Here is an 18,059-nt window from a genome sequence, read left to right as displayed (position 1 = left end):
CCTTCCTTCCTTCCTTCCTTCCTTCCTTCCTTCCTTCCTTCCTTCCTATTTATTTATTTATTTATTTATTTATTTATTTATTTATTTATTTAATGTGAGAGAGAGACAGCATGAGTCGGTGGGGGGACAGAGAGAAAGAAAGGAAGAATCCTAAGCAGGCTCCACGCTGTCATTGCAGAGCCTGATGTGGAGTTCGAACCCAGGAATCATGAGATCATGACCTGAGCCAAAATCAAGAGTCAGATGCCCAACTGACTAAGCCACCCAGGGGCCCCAGGAACTTGTATTTCTAACAAGTACATGTTGTTGTGATGGAAACTGCTTTTTTTAAGTTTATTTTGAGAGAGCAGGAGTAGAGTGTGAGCTGGGTGGTGGGGAGGTTAGGGCAGAGAGAGAGAGAGAGAGAGAGGGAGAATTTCAAGTAGGCTGCACACTGTCAGCATGAAGCCTGACTTAGGGCTCAAACCTGTGAACCATGAGATCATGACCTGAGCTGAAACCATGAGTTGGATGCTCAGCTGACTGAGCCACCCATGTGCCTACATGGGGATGATTTCCTATTGGGTTGAGTATTTTTAGGTTAGTAATTCCAAATACAATATTCAAAACCACCTGGGGAACTTTTTGCAATTCTAAAAAACCTAGAGCCCTACCTCCTTGGACGTTCTGCTTCAGTAGGTCTGAGGAAAGGCCTGGGAATCATTTGGTTCACAAAGCCTATCACAGTGAGGCTTTGCTTTGGGGAATAGGTTTGGGAACCACTGCTCCTGAGCAACTGTTCTCCAGTGCAGGGCTTCTCAACCACTGCAGCTTCATTGAATCACTGAGAACATTTATAAAGTTGCTGATGCCTGGGCCCTGTCTCCAGAGATTATGGCTTAATTGATTTGGAATATGGCCTGGGCATTGGGACTAAAAAAAATTTTTTTAATGTTTGTTTATTTTTTAGAGAGAGACAGAGTGTGAGCAGGGGAGGGGTAGAAAGAGGGGGAGACACAGAATCCAAAGCAGGCTCCAGGCTCTGCCCTGTCAGCACAGAATGTGGTTCAGGGCTCAAACTCAGGTACCGGGAGATCATGGCCTGAGCCATGAATCAGTCGCTCAACTGAGCCACCCAGGCGCCCCAATGGGATTTTAAAACCTCCCCAGGTGATTCTGATATGCAGCCAAGATTGAGAACCACTATTCTGGTGTATTCCTATTAATCAATGCCCTGAATTGTTCGTCTTGACAATAAATTAACAGAATCCTAGCTCAAGGAGCATGATAGAATCTTTCATTGAGTAAATATTCCCCGACTGCACCTCTCACCTATTTATATAGCAGTTTACAGTGGACTTTAATTTGTTATCTCCTGGAATCCTTCGCATATGTCTGTGAAGCAGTGTGGGTAGATATTATCCCCATTTTATTGATGAGGAAACTTGAGATTCACAGTTTTCTAACAGCACACTTGGCGATATAAACATAGACACCATGGTCTAGTGGGGGACATAGTAATGAGGTGGAGTACAGACCTGAAAATATATGAAAATTCAAAGAGGTTTAGGAAGAGTAATTTGTGAAGAGGAGGGATTCAGAGAAGGCTCTTTAGAGGAGGTAACCCTGGCTCCGCTCCTCTTGGAACTGATGAAAGTTGCAGAATTTCCTTTGAGGGTCTGAATGGAGGGCAAATGACTGTGGCCTTGGTGCTGCGCTCCAATTGGTTCCCATTATTGGATTTTTATAGTTTTGTAACCCAGTCTGTGTAACTTCCTTAGTGCTTTCAGTTTATCGTATTTATAATAAACTCTGTTTCTGTTTTGAGATCTTTCTGGCTATTTAATAAAAATGTGGTTTGTCTTTGAATATTGCAAGTAAGTGATTATTTTGACTTCCCTAGAATAAAAATTACAATAAGCCTGTTGTCCAGGGGGAAGTAAACCAGTGGAGCTATCATACAGTTCATTTTTATAGAGGTGGGTAATTTTTTTTAGCTATAACTATTTAATTAGCTAAAAATAAACATCTGTACTGTTATGATTGTGTTACTAAATCAAGGAGTACGAAGAAAGTTTCAATGACAGTGGATTTATTTCTGTAACAAAAGAGACTTTAAGGGATAAAGCTCTGACTGGCAGTCGGATAAAGAGCCGAACTCTATTAGGATGTGCTGCTGGCTTTTTTCTTTTCCTACATCTGTCTTAGATTATTATTTATAATACCTACTTTCATAAAGCATCTGGTTCCTCAAGAAAGTTGTATGAAGATATGGAGAACTTTTATAATTGATAATACTCGAGAAAGTGGCTTAAGGAGTCATCTTTTTTGCAGTATACTGTTTTTATTTTCAAATGGAGTGCCTCTTTTAAGATATGAGTGCAAAGATACACAATTTTATTTGCTTCTTAAAGTATTTTTTTAAGTTTAAAATGCACATATTTTTTGACCTGCCAGATCCACATCTAGTAATGTGTTCTACAGACATAGCGACAGAATTGCACAAAATATGTTAAAGGATGTTTGCAATGTTGTTTATGACAACAAACAAATATGGAGATAATCTAAATGTCTGTTAGTACAGGACTATTTAAATAAATCATGGTTCACCCCTCTAATGGAATATTATGCCATCACTGGAAGAATGAGATATTGATACACAAAGATGTCAAGGTTAACTAAAAGGAAAAAAATTAAGTGGCAGAACAGTGTGCCCAGTGTACAACCCATTAGTGCACTGAAATAGATATCTGTGTCTTTAGGTATTTCCTTAAATATACCATACAGACCATTCCTGATACAGCACACAAAATCTGCCAAACATGCTTACTTTTTAGGAGTCATCTATAGCCTGGACAGTGTTTATGAAGGAAATATTTTTTTACTCTTTGTCATGTACCTCCTGAATTCTTAGAATTTTTCTGTAAGCATGTTTTAATTTTTAAATACTGGGTAAACAAACAAAAAAAATACTGGATAAAAAGTTACGTTAAAAACTCAAAATCTATTAAATTTATTTTATGTATTTTACACTTGATCTTACCCAAAAGGCTGAGAAGCAATACTTATTTTATTTATTTTAGTAATAAATTAATAATTTCAATGTAAAACTTCATTGCTTTAGTTCTTATTTTAATAGCTATTGCTATCTGGTTAATAATCCCTTAAAAAATCACAACACAGAAATTATTCCTCATCAGTATTTAGAAGAATTGCATGTACCATCAGTGAAGAGCCTCAGGATAGGAATTGTAAATAGCCCAATTGAAGAGATTTTCCCCCCTGTTGTTTGTGCTTCTCTTGAAGTGTCATGGAAACATTTGATAATGAGTCAACCATATTGAGCTCTTCGCTTCATTTGCAGTGTTAGGCTTTTGTGCAGATGGGTCTCAATCATATGCTGTTTTTGGATTGACTCCTATTTTTCAGAATCAGAAATTAGTGAAAGATTGTTTTCCATTATCTAATCATCTATTTAGTCCCAGTATATTGGGAGATTGTTTTAAAACATGAATTCTTTTTTTTTTTTTTATGATTTACTATAACATGTTTCCAGAGTTGGCATTTTAAAGAAAACTTTAGTAGTTTATAAAAGATTTCTTATGTGCCTTTGCCTCTGACATATTTTCCCCACGTACAGTGACTTGTCAATTTCCATTGTTTCCTAATTTGATACCATAATTCTTGTAATTATCTTTTTTGTTTCCGCTTTTTTTTAAGTTTTTTTTTTTTTTAATTTTGAGAGAGAGAGAGAGAGAGAGAGAGAGAGCACAGGGGAGGGGTAGAGAGAGAGGGAGATAGAGAACTCCAAGCAGGCCCTGCATTGTTGGCAAAGAGCCTGACACGAGGCTCGAACACACAAACTGTGAGATCATGACATGAGCGGAAACTAAGAGCTGGATGCTCAACCAACTGAGCCACCTGTTTCTACTATCTTTATATCTGCTGTTCACTACAGTCTTAGACTTCAGAAAGAGATCTGATGGGGTTATTTAGTAACTATCCAATAGAGGGAAACATTTTTAGATAGAATTATCTCTGTATCCAGGTGACCCCATTGACTCTTGGCCCCTCTTGTCTGTTGAGTAGAAAGCTAGAGTGTTGGTCCAATTAGATGTTTCCAGGAAAACAAGGTCTTTTGAAACATAGTGAGTTCTAATTTACAATCTAATGTTATGGATAATTCACAACAGAAGATATTTTAAACTCTGTTAAATTTACTCCTAGCTTTACTCACAAAATAAATTAAAACAAACAAAACCCCTAAAGAAGCAGCCTGGGGGAAAGGTTAGATTTTCACTAGACACCCTACAGGTTCTAGGCCCAACTCATAAGTAGTGTAGGGGAAATGACACAGGGCTTGCATTTACACATTCACATAAAGTTTGCATCTCTACTTCGCAACTTCCCAGGTGGACAACCTTCACTCTTAAGGTTGTGACCTCCTATGTAGAACAGAGGGAGCAATATTTCTTTATAGGATTGATGTAGGGATTTAAGGTGATTGTGTATGCACATTGAATAATTGACACACAGTAATTATAACAGTAGCAAGCATTTATTAAGTGCTTACTAAGTGGCAAGCATTATTCTAAGCCCTTTCTGCATTTTACCTCTTTAATGATCTGAACACCCCTCTGAAATTGTTGCCCCCATTTGCCAGATGGCCTGTAACTTGCCTGAGGTCACACAGCCAGTAAATGAAGGAGCTGATAGCTCATGCAGTTAGCGTCTACACCAAACCAGCCCTATGCAGAAAGTTGGTGTCTGTCTGTATTTCCTAGGACAGAAATACAGTCTGTGGCCTATTGGGTCATACCCCCTGCCAGGCTTATAGGTGAAGTACCCCCCTGTTCTTACCATCCATCAAATCCAACTGCATTCCTCAGTTCATGATGCTCAGTGACTCCTTTGGAGATTTGGTGATGTCACAGGATTAGGCAGACTAGCTCGAGTGCCTATTCTCTGCCCCCTCACTGCAGCTGAGGTCCCCCAGATCCTGTAGGATTATCTCACGAGGAGCAGAAGTTACAGGCCCAGCTGCCTTCCTTGGGATTCCAGTGCAGAAAATGTCTTCAGGCTTGTTACATCCTGTGTCTTTCTGTTCTCTCCCCTCTACTTGTCAAGTACTGAATATTTGAGGTAGGATTAGTCCTAAAGTCAGACTATAAGGCAGGTAGCATTTGCCCCTTTAAACCATCCATTCTTCAAGTCCTTCTGATTTCATTCTTTCACATCTCAGTGGATCAGTTGAAGTAGCAGCTTTCAGCTTCTGAAGAAATAGGAGATTAGTGGGGGAATGGAAGAGGCCGTTTAGAACAATGGTTCTCAAATTTTAATGTGCATATGGATCAACGGGGGCCTTGTTAAAATGCCGAATATAATAAGTAGATAGGTTGGGCCTGGAGTTTGAAACTGCACTTCTAACCAGCTCCTGGGGGTGTTAGTGCTGCTGGTTTCTAGACTATGCTTTGAGTGGCAGGTATTTGAAGACTGAGGCACCACCCTGAGATGGCAGAGGATTTATCCTATTTCCTTTTCCAGGAAGGTTTAATCCAAAGAAATGAGTCTCATGGGATTTTAGTTAATGTAACCAGCTGCTAGAAGAAAGTTTGGAATTTCAAACCCCACCCAGACAGCTTCCTGGGAAAGCCATTCATGATTGGAGAACAAAATAGTATAAATTTGTCAAATTTTGCTATAAACACTATAAAAATAGGTATTTTCCTCCATCAGTTTAATTTAGTGACTCTGGAATGATTTATAGTCATTTTTACTTATCTGTATGTGAAAGAGCATCATCTTGCTGGTGCTCTAGGTTGAGTTTCTCATGACTGGGGAGATAGATGATTCAACTGATCCTGATGCAGGAGCCACAGATGTATTTCAGTATCTATTTCTTTGCTCTTTCTATCATCACCTACATAAAAGGCAAGTTAAGTCAACTTTTATTTCTTCATCTTTTGATTTGGAGTTGGCTCGCTTGGAGTGTTTATGAATAATTCTGTTAGAAGAGGTCTGATAGCACTAATCTGAATAACGAAATATTCTGCAGAGCTTTAGACATGGAGGTATGGCGTGCACTGGAACCTGAGGAATGACGTGGGTGATGCTCCTGGCGATGGTGGAGGCTTATGCTCTCGGTTTCTGTTTCCAGGGAGGAGAACATTGCTACTACCAGGGCCGTGTCCGAGGAAACCCTGCTTCATTTGTTGCATTGTCAACATGCCATGGACTTCAGTAAGTGTCCCCCCAATTTTTTGTACTATCCACTCTTTCAGTCACTTATTTTCTTTATTTTTAATGCACTGTAATTAAAATTCTTATGTCAAGAAATAATTTTAAATCAGCAACGGATCTGATCTTACTTTCTTCTGAGGTTTCGAAACCAGGTAGATTTTTAGATTAGAGTTGCGGAAACAGGCCAGGGTCTTTGGAGTTATGATATGACACCCTATGGTGATGTTTGAAGCATTTTCTAGTTTCATCCAAGTTGGGACAGGAGCGGTTTGCATAATGTGGGTCTCTGTTTCTCTGGGTGTTTAGACCCTTGGTACCATTCTGCCCCTACTCCTTCTTGATGCTAGTTTTTATACTTTTATGGAAATAGTAGAAATTTTAGTAGGTGGAAACTCTTGACTCCTTGTACAAAGACAGTAGACTGCAAATCACCTCAAGAGCTCATGTGTTGGAGCCCATTGTTTGGCCAGAATCCCACCTAAAACCCACAGCAAGCTTGTGGGAGCGTCTGTCTGTTTTCGGAAACCTCCAAGGAATGGAGTTCATCCTTCTTCGGGGCCTTGCTTCCTTTCTCATAACCTTCATTATCAAAGAATGTTTGCTGATGTTTAACATGGGAATACATCCACTTCCTCTGTTCTGTCGCTAATGGTGACACACAGGTGGCCAGCTCTTACTTGTTTTGTTAACACCGTGTGAAGCTACCATGTCACTCCTCTTCATTCTACTGAAGCTAAATCATCTCAGTTCTTCCTTGTTTGTCTTACTTTTTTTTGGATGTGGAACAAACCAGCACTTTAGTTTTGTTAAATTTTTTCTTGGAAAATTTCAAATGCATCCTGTCAGTTCCCAAGTAAGAGATCTGGCTTTTTTGTGTAGCTAGCAGTTATTGAGTGTCTGCTATGTGCCAGCCCCTGGGAAAATCGAGGCAATGAGAACATGACTCCTGTCCACAACAGCTCACAGTCCTGTGGGGGAAGCTAAAACTAGCTCAGCTTCCTACTATGGAATGAGATAGGTATGTTTTCTTTGAGAGAGAAAGTAACAGAAAAATGCAAATAGAGAGTGGGCACTGGGGAATGAGGTAGTGCTTGAGGCCTCCGCACAAATGCCATCTGAGTAGGTAGAGTGGGCCCTGGAATAGGCTTTGATAGAGCCTTCCAAGAGAGAGGGCTAGGCAGACAGGTCTTAACGTTAGGAAAGAGTTCTAATGGGAAATCCAGGAAAATCGAGCTAGTCTGCCTAAGTGGTGCCTCCAGTCAGACTTGGGCAGTAGGTATGCGAGAGGCAGAAGGTAGAGAGTATGAGGAACCAGAGGAATGACACCAGATGCCCAAGAGCATGAAAGACCTCTATCTGCTGATTGTTTGCTCTGAAAGACTTTTACTTACTTTGATTACAGTCTTTGACTAAAGAGACATTTTTACAAACAGGAATCCATGCCTCATATGGTCTTGGTTTTCTTATCTGTAAAAATAAATTTAAAGTCCCCTTCAGTAGTAAAATTGTTACAACTCATCTCAAGATGAGCACAGCTTTCTGCTAAGAGTGGTACCCTGGGCCCATCGACATTCGTGACAACAAATGTATGATAGTGATATAAATAGGAAGAGGCTTTTTTCTCTTTCTCTTCCTCTTACCATCTCAACCCAAAGTTCCCATGTAAGCATCTTGCCCAGGGCTTATTCCACTGTGTCTTCCAGTTTTCCAAACAGCATGTTGTGAGAAGCAATGAGAAGGTGTCACTGCCTTCCAGGGACTCTGGTAGACCAGGAGCTTGCTACTAACCTTACACAGTTATTTGAAGGAGGATGGAAAGGAAACTTTAAGGAAACTTTAGTGACTATATCAGGAGTATCACTCTGAGGCAGCTTCAGTTGTTTTAACTAGGTAAAATTTACCTCTGTCGTGAGAAAACTTTCTGTTTAAAATGAAACAAAAAGAAACACACAGAAAATGCATCATGTGTCTAGGAACACTGTCAGGATTGTGTATAAGCATGTTTGGGTGTTCTTAGACCTTTGTGAGAGTGTTGGATAAATTTACTCTTGATCCATTTTGTTATTTATTATCAATTATCCTCATGTTGATTTTACTTTCTGAAAAAAATTGCTGACAAATATTTTAAAGGATATTACTAAATATTAAATAATTTATATTGTATCAATTACATTGATTTGGATATGAAATAGATTATTTCATCCATGACTCATCTTTAGTAATTTACCAAGTACATACATAGATCTCTCACTTTTCTTGATTTACTGAATTCAGTTGAAGAACATGAAGGGGGGGAAAGATGCATATTTTTATATCTTTTCCATAAAGAACCAGAAAATGCACATTTAAAAAAAATTTTTAATTTTTTTAAGTTTTTATTTTTTATTTTTTATTTTTTTTAATATATGAAATTTATTGTCAAATTGGTTTCCATACAACACCCAGTGCTCATCCCAAAATATGCCCTCTTCAGTACCCATCACCTACCCTATCCTCCCTCCCACCGCCCATCAACCCTCAGTTTGTTCTCAGTTTTTAAGAGTCTCTTATGCTTTGGCTCTCTCCCACTCTAACCTCTTTTTTTTTCTTTTTTCTTTTTTTTTCCTCCCCCTCCCCCATGGGTTTCTGTTAAGTTTCTCAGGATTGCACATTTTTTTTTTTCAAATTCAGAGGACTAACAGGCAGTATTTTGGTCCTGGTATGTTTGATGTTATGACAAAATCCTGTAACTATAGGAACCTAAAAGAATGGGATCAGATGTAAGTTTATTGCCCTCTTGTGGCAATTTTTAAGAATGGCTGTTTCTTTTCAAAATCTTGTTTTGATCCAGCCTTTTAAAAAATCAGCTCTATTAGCCTATAATAAATAGGTCCTGGATGCTGGTTTTTATCAAAAATATACTCTGTGTGGACTTGATATACTTATTGGAATTTTATATAAATACAACCGAAAGGTGTCAATCCTCAAAACAAATAAAACACATATGCCTTTTAATAGTTAAAGAGTTAGTGATGGCACATTATCATATAGGGAGCCAGAATCTTCTAGATATATATGATGTCAGAATCTGATTTCTTTACCCTGTGTGTCATGATGTTTAGGTCCAATAAAGGTCACTGACTTTCACACTGGAAACCAACTTAATGCAAGAGGAAATAATACCCTAGATTATTTAAACAAAACAATCTGCTTGCTGTTTAATCAGCATAGCCATGTGAATTTTGGCAAAGGGTAGTTTTTCTGTACCATTTTCTGGATGGGTCTGGCCAGTTCTCAACAGGTGCAGAGAGAATGTCTGCTGTCGTATTTGGTCTACTGTTTGAAAAAGGCTTCCCCCGCTCTGATTCTTTAGGAGTGTATTGTCAGTAATATCTTATAACTTGCATCTGTTTATCTTCAAATTCCAAATGCGATGTCATCCAAATTCAGAAAGTGTAGTTTGGTGGAAAACCTTACAGATGTGAGAGAAGCAGTTCTAAGGGTATATGAAAGTTGAGGGCATGTGGAAGATGTTACAGTAGGAATGAAAGAATTTGGATAGAGGCAGAGCTGAAAGCCATTATGATTACAGCTCAGGGAAACCATCTGATTCCATTAAGCCATCATCAAAAGATAAATACTATTATATGCTTAACAGTTTGTGTCTCATGCAGTCATTTTCACATAACACTGAGAAAGGACTCCTGAAGATCACACTTCGTCCCTTCTCAGATGCCTGAATGATAAGACACATTTCTTGAGTGTCATTAGAGGTTTCATCTTAGTAGAAAGACCATGTTCTCCTAGAAGGAATGGCCATCAGGATCTCTCTGAGTGGGAACTGAGGCCATCTGTAGCTTAAAATGCCCTCCAGAGGATTTCTCAGTTGGCTTATAGTCATCTTCAGCCTAAGAGATCAAAACCCAATTCCAGATTTATGCCCTGCTCCCTGCATCCTGCTTCCAAGGTCCATTCTGTCCTTCCTGCAGCTTTTCCTATCTGACTAAATGGCAAACCCATCTCACCAGTTGCTCAGGTCAAAACCTTGGAGTTTTCATCGACACAACTTTTTCTTGCATACTCCAATTCAAATTCATTAGTAAATCCTATTGGTGTTCTAATTTTGAAAAACTACCCCCAATTTGACCAGTTCTCACGATCTCCACCATTACCATTGTGATCTAGGTGGCTACCATTTTTTTTTCCACCTGGATTATTGCTATAATTTCCCCATTTCCTGTCCTTGCCATCCAAGAGACTATTCTAACTCAGCAGTTGGAGCAATTATTTTAAAATTTAAGAGCGATCGTGTTTCCCTCTGCTAACTTAAATCCACATGTCTCTCAGGGTGAAAGCCAGGGCTGTTAGAAGGGCCTGCCTCATGTGGCCCCACTCTTCCTCTGATAATCATTTCAGAGCCCTCCTCACACCCACCCTACTCCAGCCACACTGCATCCTTGATGTTCCTGGAGCACACTTAGGGCTCGACGCTCTTTGCACAGATATCCTCCCTTCCTTTATTTCAGATCTTCTCTAGAAAGCCTTTCTTTGAGACTCTATGTAAATCAACAGTCTTCTCTCTTTGGTCTCTACACCCAGTCGTCTAGCACAATTTATTGTCCTTAACCCGCTTTACTTTCCTCCCTAGAATTTTTTTACCACCAGATATAGATATAGATATAGATATAGATATAGATATAGATATAGATATAGATATAGATATAGATATATCAATATATATACCTATCTATATATATAGTATATCTATATATCTATATTTATATCTATATCTATATCTATATATATACTTGTTGACTATATATTTTTTGTCTGTCTTCCCTGCAATGCACATGAGCACCATGAGGGCAGAAAAATCATCTGTTTTGTCCACTATGGTGCCCCCAGCACTTAGAGCAGTGTATTGTAGGTGCTCTATAAGTGTGTGCTGAATGAGTGAATGGATGAAGAGGTAGCCAACTGCAGATAGGCAGTTCAGGAACCAATCTGCCTGGGCTCTCTGTTCCCGCCTCTGATCTTCCTGGTTATGTAATTTGGTAAGGTTACTTCATCTCTTTGAGCTTTGGTTTCATTTCTTGTAAAATGAGTATAGGCAAACGTACAAGTTTGCCTCCCTCATACATTTGTGGAAGCGATTCAAATGAGTGTCAAGTTTTTAGCGCATGGTAAATCGTTGAAATGCATCATCTCTTGTTACCAGAGAACGTTTCAGGTGTGTGGTAGATAGGCAATTCTCAGTGTAGTCCCTGACAACCTGCGTCAGAACCACCTGGGATTTGTTTAAAATGCAGCTTCCTGGGCCCTAGCCAAGAAATCTGAGGAAGGCCCTGAAAGTTTTACAATTTTACAAGCTCTCCAGGTGACTATTTGCATATAAAGTTTTAAAATTATGTGTTGGAGGGAGGAATAATGGACCACAGTTAAAGAATGATAACCCTGAACCTGGGAAGGGTCAGGATGAGGAGACCCTGCTGTTTATGGGGAGTCAGAGGAACGGGCCTTTCCCTTCAGTAGTGTGTGTGTGTGTGTGTGTGTGTGTGTGTGTGTGTGTGTTTGTGTGTGTGTTTACCCATGTGTGATGTGGTGCAGTGTGTATGTGTATGTGGGGTGTGGTATTGGGAGGTTTGTGGGGTATGGTGTGTGGTATGTAGTATGTAATCTGTATGTGCTGTGTATGTGTGGTATGTGGGGGTATATGTGGGGTGTGTGTGTATGTGTGTGGTGTGTGGTAAGTAAGGTGTGTGTGGTGTGGTATATGGGGAATGTGTGTGTGTCTGTGTGTCTATGGTATGTGGTGTATAACTGGCAATGATGGGTGGGTCTGGGAAGTGAGTGTTGAGAAGTGAATTCATCCTTCGGCAGCTGTTGATTTTTAAATGATCTTGTTCTGAGGCAAGATGGCTATGCCTGATTATTTTCTTGTCCTTGGCAGTGGAATGTTCTATGATGGGAACCACACCTATCTCATTGAACCAGAAGAGAATGACACCTCCCAAGTAAGTGCTCCTGTTTCTTGTGGCCAATGTAAAAAATTATATTGGGGGCTTTCCCTCTTCCCTTTTCCTCCTTTTTTTTTTGTCTCTATTTTCATATTTTTAGAGTCAGGATATAATTGAATATTGAATAAGTCAAAACCACAAGTGTTTTTTAAAGTCTGTCTCTTTCTCTGGATACTGGAAATACTTTCCTTCTCAGGTGTTCTGAAGCCTCCATTTTTGTTCTAACTCCACCATAATGTGCTGTGATTTGTCTTAGTTTGCTCAGGCAGTCATCATAAGAGAGTGGGTGGCTTGAACAACAGGAATTTATTTTCTCACAGTTGTGGTGGCTGGAAGTCCAAGATCAAGGTGCCGGCAGGGTCCATGTCTGTCGAGGGCTCTCTCCTTCAATTGGGATGGCTTCCTTCTTACTCTGTGTTCACATGGCGCAGAGAGAGAGAGAGAGAGAGAGAGAGAGAGAGAGAGAAAGAGAGAGAGTGCGCTTTGGTGTTTCCTCTTCCTGTAAGAACCCCAGCCCCACCCTTGAAACCTGTTTTAACCTTTAGTACCTTCTCATAGGCCCAATCTCCAAATACAGTCACATTAGGAGTTAGGGCTTAAACATATGAATTTGGCAGGGTGGGGATGGACACAATCATTCAGTCTGTTACACACGAACTCAGTAGATGCATGATTTTCCAACTCATTTTCTTTTCTGGATTTCAGATTTTTCTCCATTGCCTATTGTCTGTAAGGCCTTGTGCTGGTGAAATGTAGAGAAATCCGTTTTATTAATTTCTCCTTCATTTTAGTTGAAACAATTCATTTTCCAAAAAAACTAGAAGAGGGTTGAGTTAATATTATAGACTGCAGAGAAAGATAATACACTTCCATTGTAGCTCTGTGCACAGAAACATTCTTCATCGTGTCATGCAACAGTGTTCAAACACTTAAGTAATTTCTAAAAATACACACTGTGTTGCCACCCATAAAGGGAAGCTGTTTGTATTGTATTTTGTTTTCTGGATGCCTATTACTGGCCGTCGTATCACTTCGCCTGGCCAGGTGATGTTTTTATGGCAGTATCATGAAACTTGACTGTTTATGACATTGTGTTTTTTTTTTTTAATGGAAAGAAGCCAGAAGTAGTTACTTGAATGTTCATTAATTTTTCTTAGATGGAACAGGACTTTTTGTCTGTTGGTTTGTCACAGAACTTTGTATGACATTTGAATTTTGGAGCAAGGTCCGTTTGGGCATCTGCTTACACCAGTCATCCTACTCCCCGATACCGGAAGAGTGTTAGCCCTGCAGTCTTTGCCTAGCAAAACTATCTGACTCTGAAAGTGGGGCAGGGATCCACAGAAAGGAACTAGTTATAAAAAGCATTAGCCCATTTTCCCAGATGTCTTACTTCTCCTTGGGGGAATAGGTTCATTCATTTATTTTCCATTACTGCAGGCTTTGGCCTCTGTGTCTGCAGAGGCATTTTGTTTCTAATAGGATATTTCTCTGGTGCAGGGGGAATCCAGGCGGGGGAGGGTTGCACAGTGGCTCATTGCCTTTCCAAATCCAGGAGGGCGCATAGTCATGCTTCTTTTAGGGGTCTCTGCTTCTTCAGCTCTCATTGCCCGAGGCTGGGGATAAGTGCTTGCATGTGCTCAATCTCTGTTGTTTGTTATTGCAGGAGGATTTCCATTTTCATTCGGTTTACAAATCCAGACTGTTTGAATTTCCCTTGGATGACCTTCCATCTGGTATGGTATTCATATTATGACTTTAAAAAAAGTCAGGCTTAATAATTCATTTGAATGCTTTAGAGCTAATCTGTATGTGAAATGTCCTTAGCACATGATTGCTCATAACAGTTTGAGAGAGAAAGTGACATGAGGTCAAGTGACATCAAGAAGGAGAATAAAATGCAAACTGACCTCATGTTCGTAGTGGATGAGTTTGGAAAGATAAAGCTTGAGCACATTGGAGGAAGACTTTTTTAAAATGGTAACAATCACAGTAGGGTATCTCTGAAAGGAGAAATAATGTTAGAGCAAAAATTGGTCCGCGTGGACAAAATACAGAAAAATTCACTTTCAGTGAGATACTGATTTTATAAACATAGCGATGGACTTGTAATCATTTCCCCATTTGTTGTTTTCCCCCTCTCCTTTTGCCCCAGCGTTTTCAGAAGGCACGATTATAGACTAATGCTTTTTATCATTATGTGTTTTTGTGAAAAGACTTTCCATCTCACGTGTGTTTGTTTGCAGGCCCATTTATTTATACGTGTTGGCTTGAGTTGATCCAAACCTTTGCATGACAAGCAGGGCAGAGTACTCCTACTTTGGCCTCGTTAGTCGAACAGCGATTATACAGAGTACATTTGTCTTTGGATGTACTGGATTCCTTGATTTTCTTTTCAAGACCGAGCACACTCTGAATACCTGGGGTGGAGGCGCTTCCTTTCTTAGTGGGCCCTGCCTATGGTTACAGAACCTTCGAATTTTTAATCTCATTTTTATCTTCGTTACAGCTCTGTGGGATTGATTTTATCATTTACATTTTATAGATGAAGAAATGGGCTCATCCAGCTTGTCTTTTCCTGGGCCCACAGCTAGTCGGGGGCTGAGCGGGGTTTTGGATTGTGCCACTATGAGAACGTGTGCTGGGAGAGAGGCAGCGGGAAAATGGAAGAATTATCCAACCAAGAGCATGTCCTAAACTACTGCTTAGGAAAACCACTTAAAAGTGTACATTGTTGGGGTGCCTGGTTGGCCTAGTTGTAAGAACATGCAGCTCTTGATCTCGGGGTCATGAGTTCAAGCCCCACATTGGGTGTAGATATTACTTAAATAAATTAAAACTTAAAAAAATAAAAAGTTTTGGGATGCCTGGGTGGCTTACTTGGTTAAGCGTCCGACTCTTGATTTTGGCTCCGGCCATGATCTCACGGTGTCTGGAATCGAGCCCCACGTCAGGCTCTATGATGACAGCATGGATCCTGCTTAGGATTCTGTCTCTCTCTCTCTCTCTGTCTCTGCCCCTCTCCTGACTTGTGTGCTCTCACTTGCTCTCTCAAAATAAATTAAAAAATAAATACTTTTTAAGAAGTTAACATTGTCTCCTTATTGGAAAATGAGATGAGTGTTTGCTAATGTCCCTTCTCTGAAATAGATTTGTGACTCCTTGATCTTCTGCATTTCTTCTGCCCTGCTGCCAAAGGGCTAGGGGATCCATTTTATAGATTTCACAATTAAAAAAAATGTGCAAATAAGCATATAGATGCTCTTACTTTACATAGATACTTGAGGCTGTTCCTTCGGTTACCTTGTGAAACCATTTACAATCTCTGTGATGGGAAGCAAGTAAATCATGCCAGTCTGTCTGAGAATAAAGCTACAATCTAATAGGTCTTACTGGAAGTAATAAACATTAATATTTAAAGTAATAAATAAAGATCCCCCTAAGGACTCTACTGTAGGCTTGCTGTGATACAATCTTCCAGTTTTGTTTTGTTTTTTAAACTTTGTTCAGGGTTTCTTTTCTATACAAACTTTTTAAAGATGACTTGGCACTTTTGCTGTCACTAACAATAATTTTGAACGTGTTCTTCCCCAAGTCAGGTCTGTCTCCCTTAGTTTCTGGTTTTCTTTTCCCGTCAGAAGTTGGCACTGTCAGTTTTAAGAGTGTTATTTGTCTTTCTAGATACTTGGATTTATTATGACAAATTAGAAAGAAAAAGAAAGAAAGAATGAAAGAAAGAAAGAAAGAAAGAAAGAAAGAAAAAGAAAAGAAAGAAAGAAATGTCAAAACTGCAATTTTTGTGAAATAAGCTCATGTGGAAGCTTTTTTACTTTAGATTCAATGAAGTTTTCCTGGGTCATGAGTTATCAGTACCTTTGTCTTGCTGTGCATGATGCATGTCTCTGAGACAGAATGTGGTCAGGTGTCCCCCAGACTTGTTTCACTGTGGACCCTTTTGTTTTACATGACCCATCTCTCAGGACTAGTGTCCCTAAGAAAACATTTGGGAAAGGTTTATTTACTTCCTATGGACCCCTTAGCACAGTCTGTTTTAAAAATTAGTACAGTGAGGGGCGCCTGGGTAACTCAGTCGGTTGAGTGTCCGACTTCGGCTCAGGTCATGATCTTGCGGTCTGTGAGTTCGAGCCCCGCGTTGGGCTCTGTGCTGACAGCTCAGAGCCTGGAGCCTGCTTCAGATTCTGTGTCCCCCTCTCTCTCTGCCCCTCCCCTGCTCATGCTCTGTCTCTCTCTGTCAAAAATAAAATAAACATTAAAAAAAATTTTTTTTTTAAATAAAAATTAGTGCAATGAAGTATGTAAATCTCGAATACCTTTAAATGAGTTTTGGTACATATGTACTCCCTTGGTGAGATTTGGCACATTTCTGTTATCCCAGTACCTTCCTTTGTACCGCATCCCAGTCAGTGGCTCCCACTTTTGCAGTCCCTTTTGTGGCTTTTTTTTTTTTTTTTTTTTTTTTCTCGCTGTAGATTAGTTTATCCTGATTTAGATCTTCATGCATTGTGTCTTGTGTCCAGTTTCTTTTGCTTAGCATATGCCTATGAGATTAATGTCAGATATAGCAACAGTTTGTCTTTATCTTTTTAAATTACTGAGTACGTTCTGTTGTTTGAAGATAACACAGAGTTTTATCCATTCTGTTGATGGACATTTGGGTTGTTTCCACTTTTTGGCTAGTCTGAATAAAAAAACTATAAATATTCTTATAAAAATCTCTTTGGTGGACACATGTTTACATTTCTTCTGTAATTAATTACCTGGTGGTGGAATTACCGAGTCACAGCGTAGTTGTATGTTTAACCACACAATGGTGTATTCCTCTCAAACTTCGGAGTGCATCAGAGTACCTCATGGCAGCTTGTTAAACACAGACTCCTGGCCGTGTATCTAGAGGGTTTTTCCAAGCCACTTAATTGAGATATCATTGGCATTAAAGGAAAGCTGTACATAATTAATGTATACAGTTTGACGAATTTGGAGATAAATGTGCACCCATGAAGTCATCACTGTAATCTATGTTGTAAACATACCGATTAGCTCCAGCAGTTTGTTTTCACCCTCTTTATTATTGTTGTTGTTGTTATTATTATTATTGTTAGTAGTAGTAGTAGTGGTAAGAATACAACACAAGATCTACACTGTTAGCAAAATTTTAAGTATACTGAATATAGTATTGTTAACTCTGGGCACTGTGCTGTACAGTAGATCTTTAGGACCTTCTCATTTGTACAACTGTAACTTTGTGCCCTTTGAGGAATGCTCCCCTGTTTCCCCTTTTCCTAACCTCTAGCAACTGCCATTCCACTTTGCTTCTAGGAGTTGGACTCTTTTTTTTTTTTAATTAAAAAAAAAATTTTTTTAACATTTATTTATTTTTGAGACAGAGAGAGACAGAGCATGAACGGGGGAGGGTCAGAGAGAGAGGGAGACACAGAATCTGAAACAGGCTCCAGGCTCTGAGCGGTCAGCACAGAGCCTGACGCGGGGCTTGAACTCACGGACCGCGAGATCATGACCTGAGCCGAAGCCGGACGCTCAACCGACTGAGCCACCCAGGCACCCCTAGGAGTTGGACTCTTATATGTCCTTCTGTGTCTGGCTAGTTTCACTCAACATAATGCCCTCCAGGTTCATCCATGTTGTCACAAATAGAAAGGTTCCTTTCTTCCTTCCTTCCTTCCTTCCTTCCTTCCTTCCTTCTTTCCTTCCTTCCTTCCTTCCTTCCTCTCTTCCTCCCTTCCTCCCTTCCTCCCTCCCTCCCTCCCTCCCTCTCTCTCTCCTTCCTTCCTTCCTTCCTTCCTTCCTTCCTTCCTTCCTTCCTTC

At 39.8% G+C, this 18,059-nt stretch overlaps 1 protein-coding gene across 23 annotated transcripts in view; it reads left to right on the top strand.

Annotated features, from left to right (window-relative positions):
* Window positions 1-18,059, top strand: part of ADAM22 (ADAM metallopeptidase domain 22) — a 237,791-nt gene that overhangs the window by 144,183 nt on the left and 75,549 nt on the right. For all 23 annotated transcript variants that reach the window (XR_005789427.1, XM_040472732.1, XM_040472741.1 and 20 more), the window contains exons 5-7: window positions 6,137-6,219; window positions 12,149-12,212; window positions 13,882-13,951. Coding sequence is in view for 22 of the 23 variants with exons in the window: in XM_040472732.1 (XP_040328666.1) it covers window positions 6,137-6,219; window positions 12,149-12,212; window positions 13,882-13,951 (217 nt within the window). In the remaining variant the exon portion in view is untranslated. The remainder of the gene's footprint in view (window positions 1-6,136; window positions 6,220-12,148; window positions 12,213-13,881; window positions 13,952-18,059) is intronic.

Source organism: Herpailurus yagouaroundi, unplaced genomic scaffold (assembly GCF_014898765.1).
Source record: "Herpailurus yagouaroundi ecotype Mexico unplaced genomic scaffold, PumYag 100, whole genome shotgun sequence".
Classification (NCBI taxonomy): domain Eukaryota; kingdom Metazoa; phylum Chordata; class Mammalia; order Carnivora; family Felidae; genus Herpailurus; species Herpailurus yagouaroundi.
This window is presented reverse-complemented; position numbering and strand designations above follow the sequence as displayed.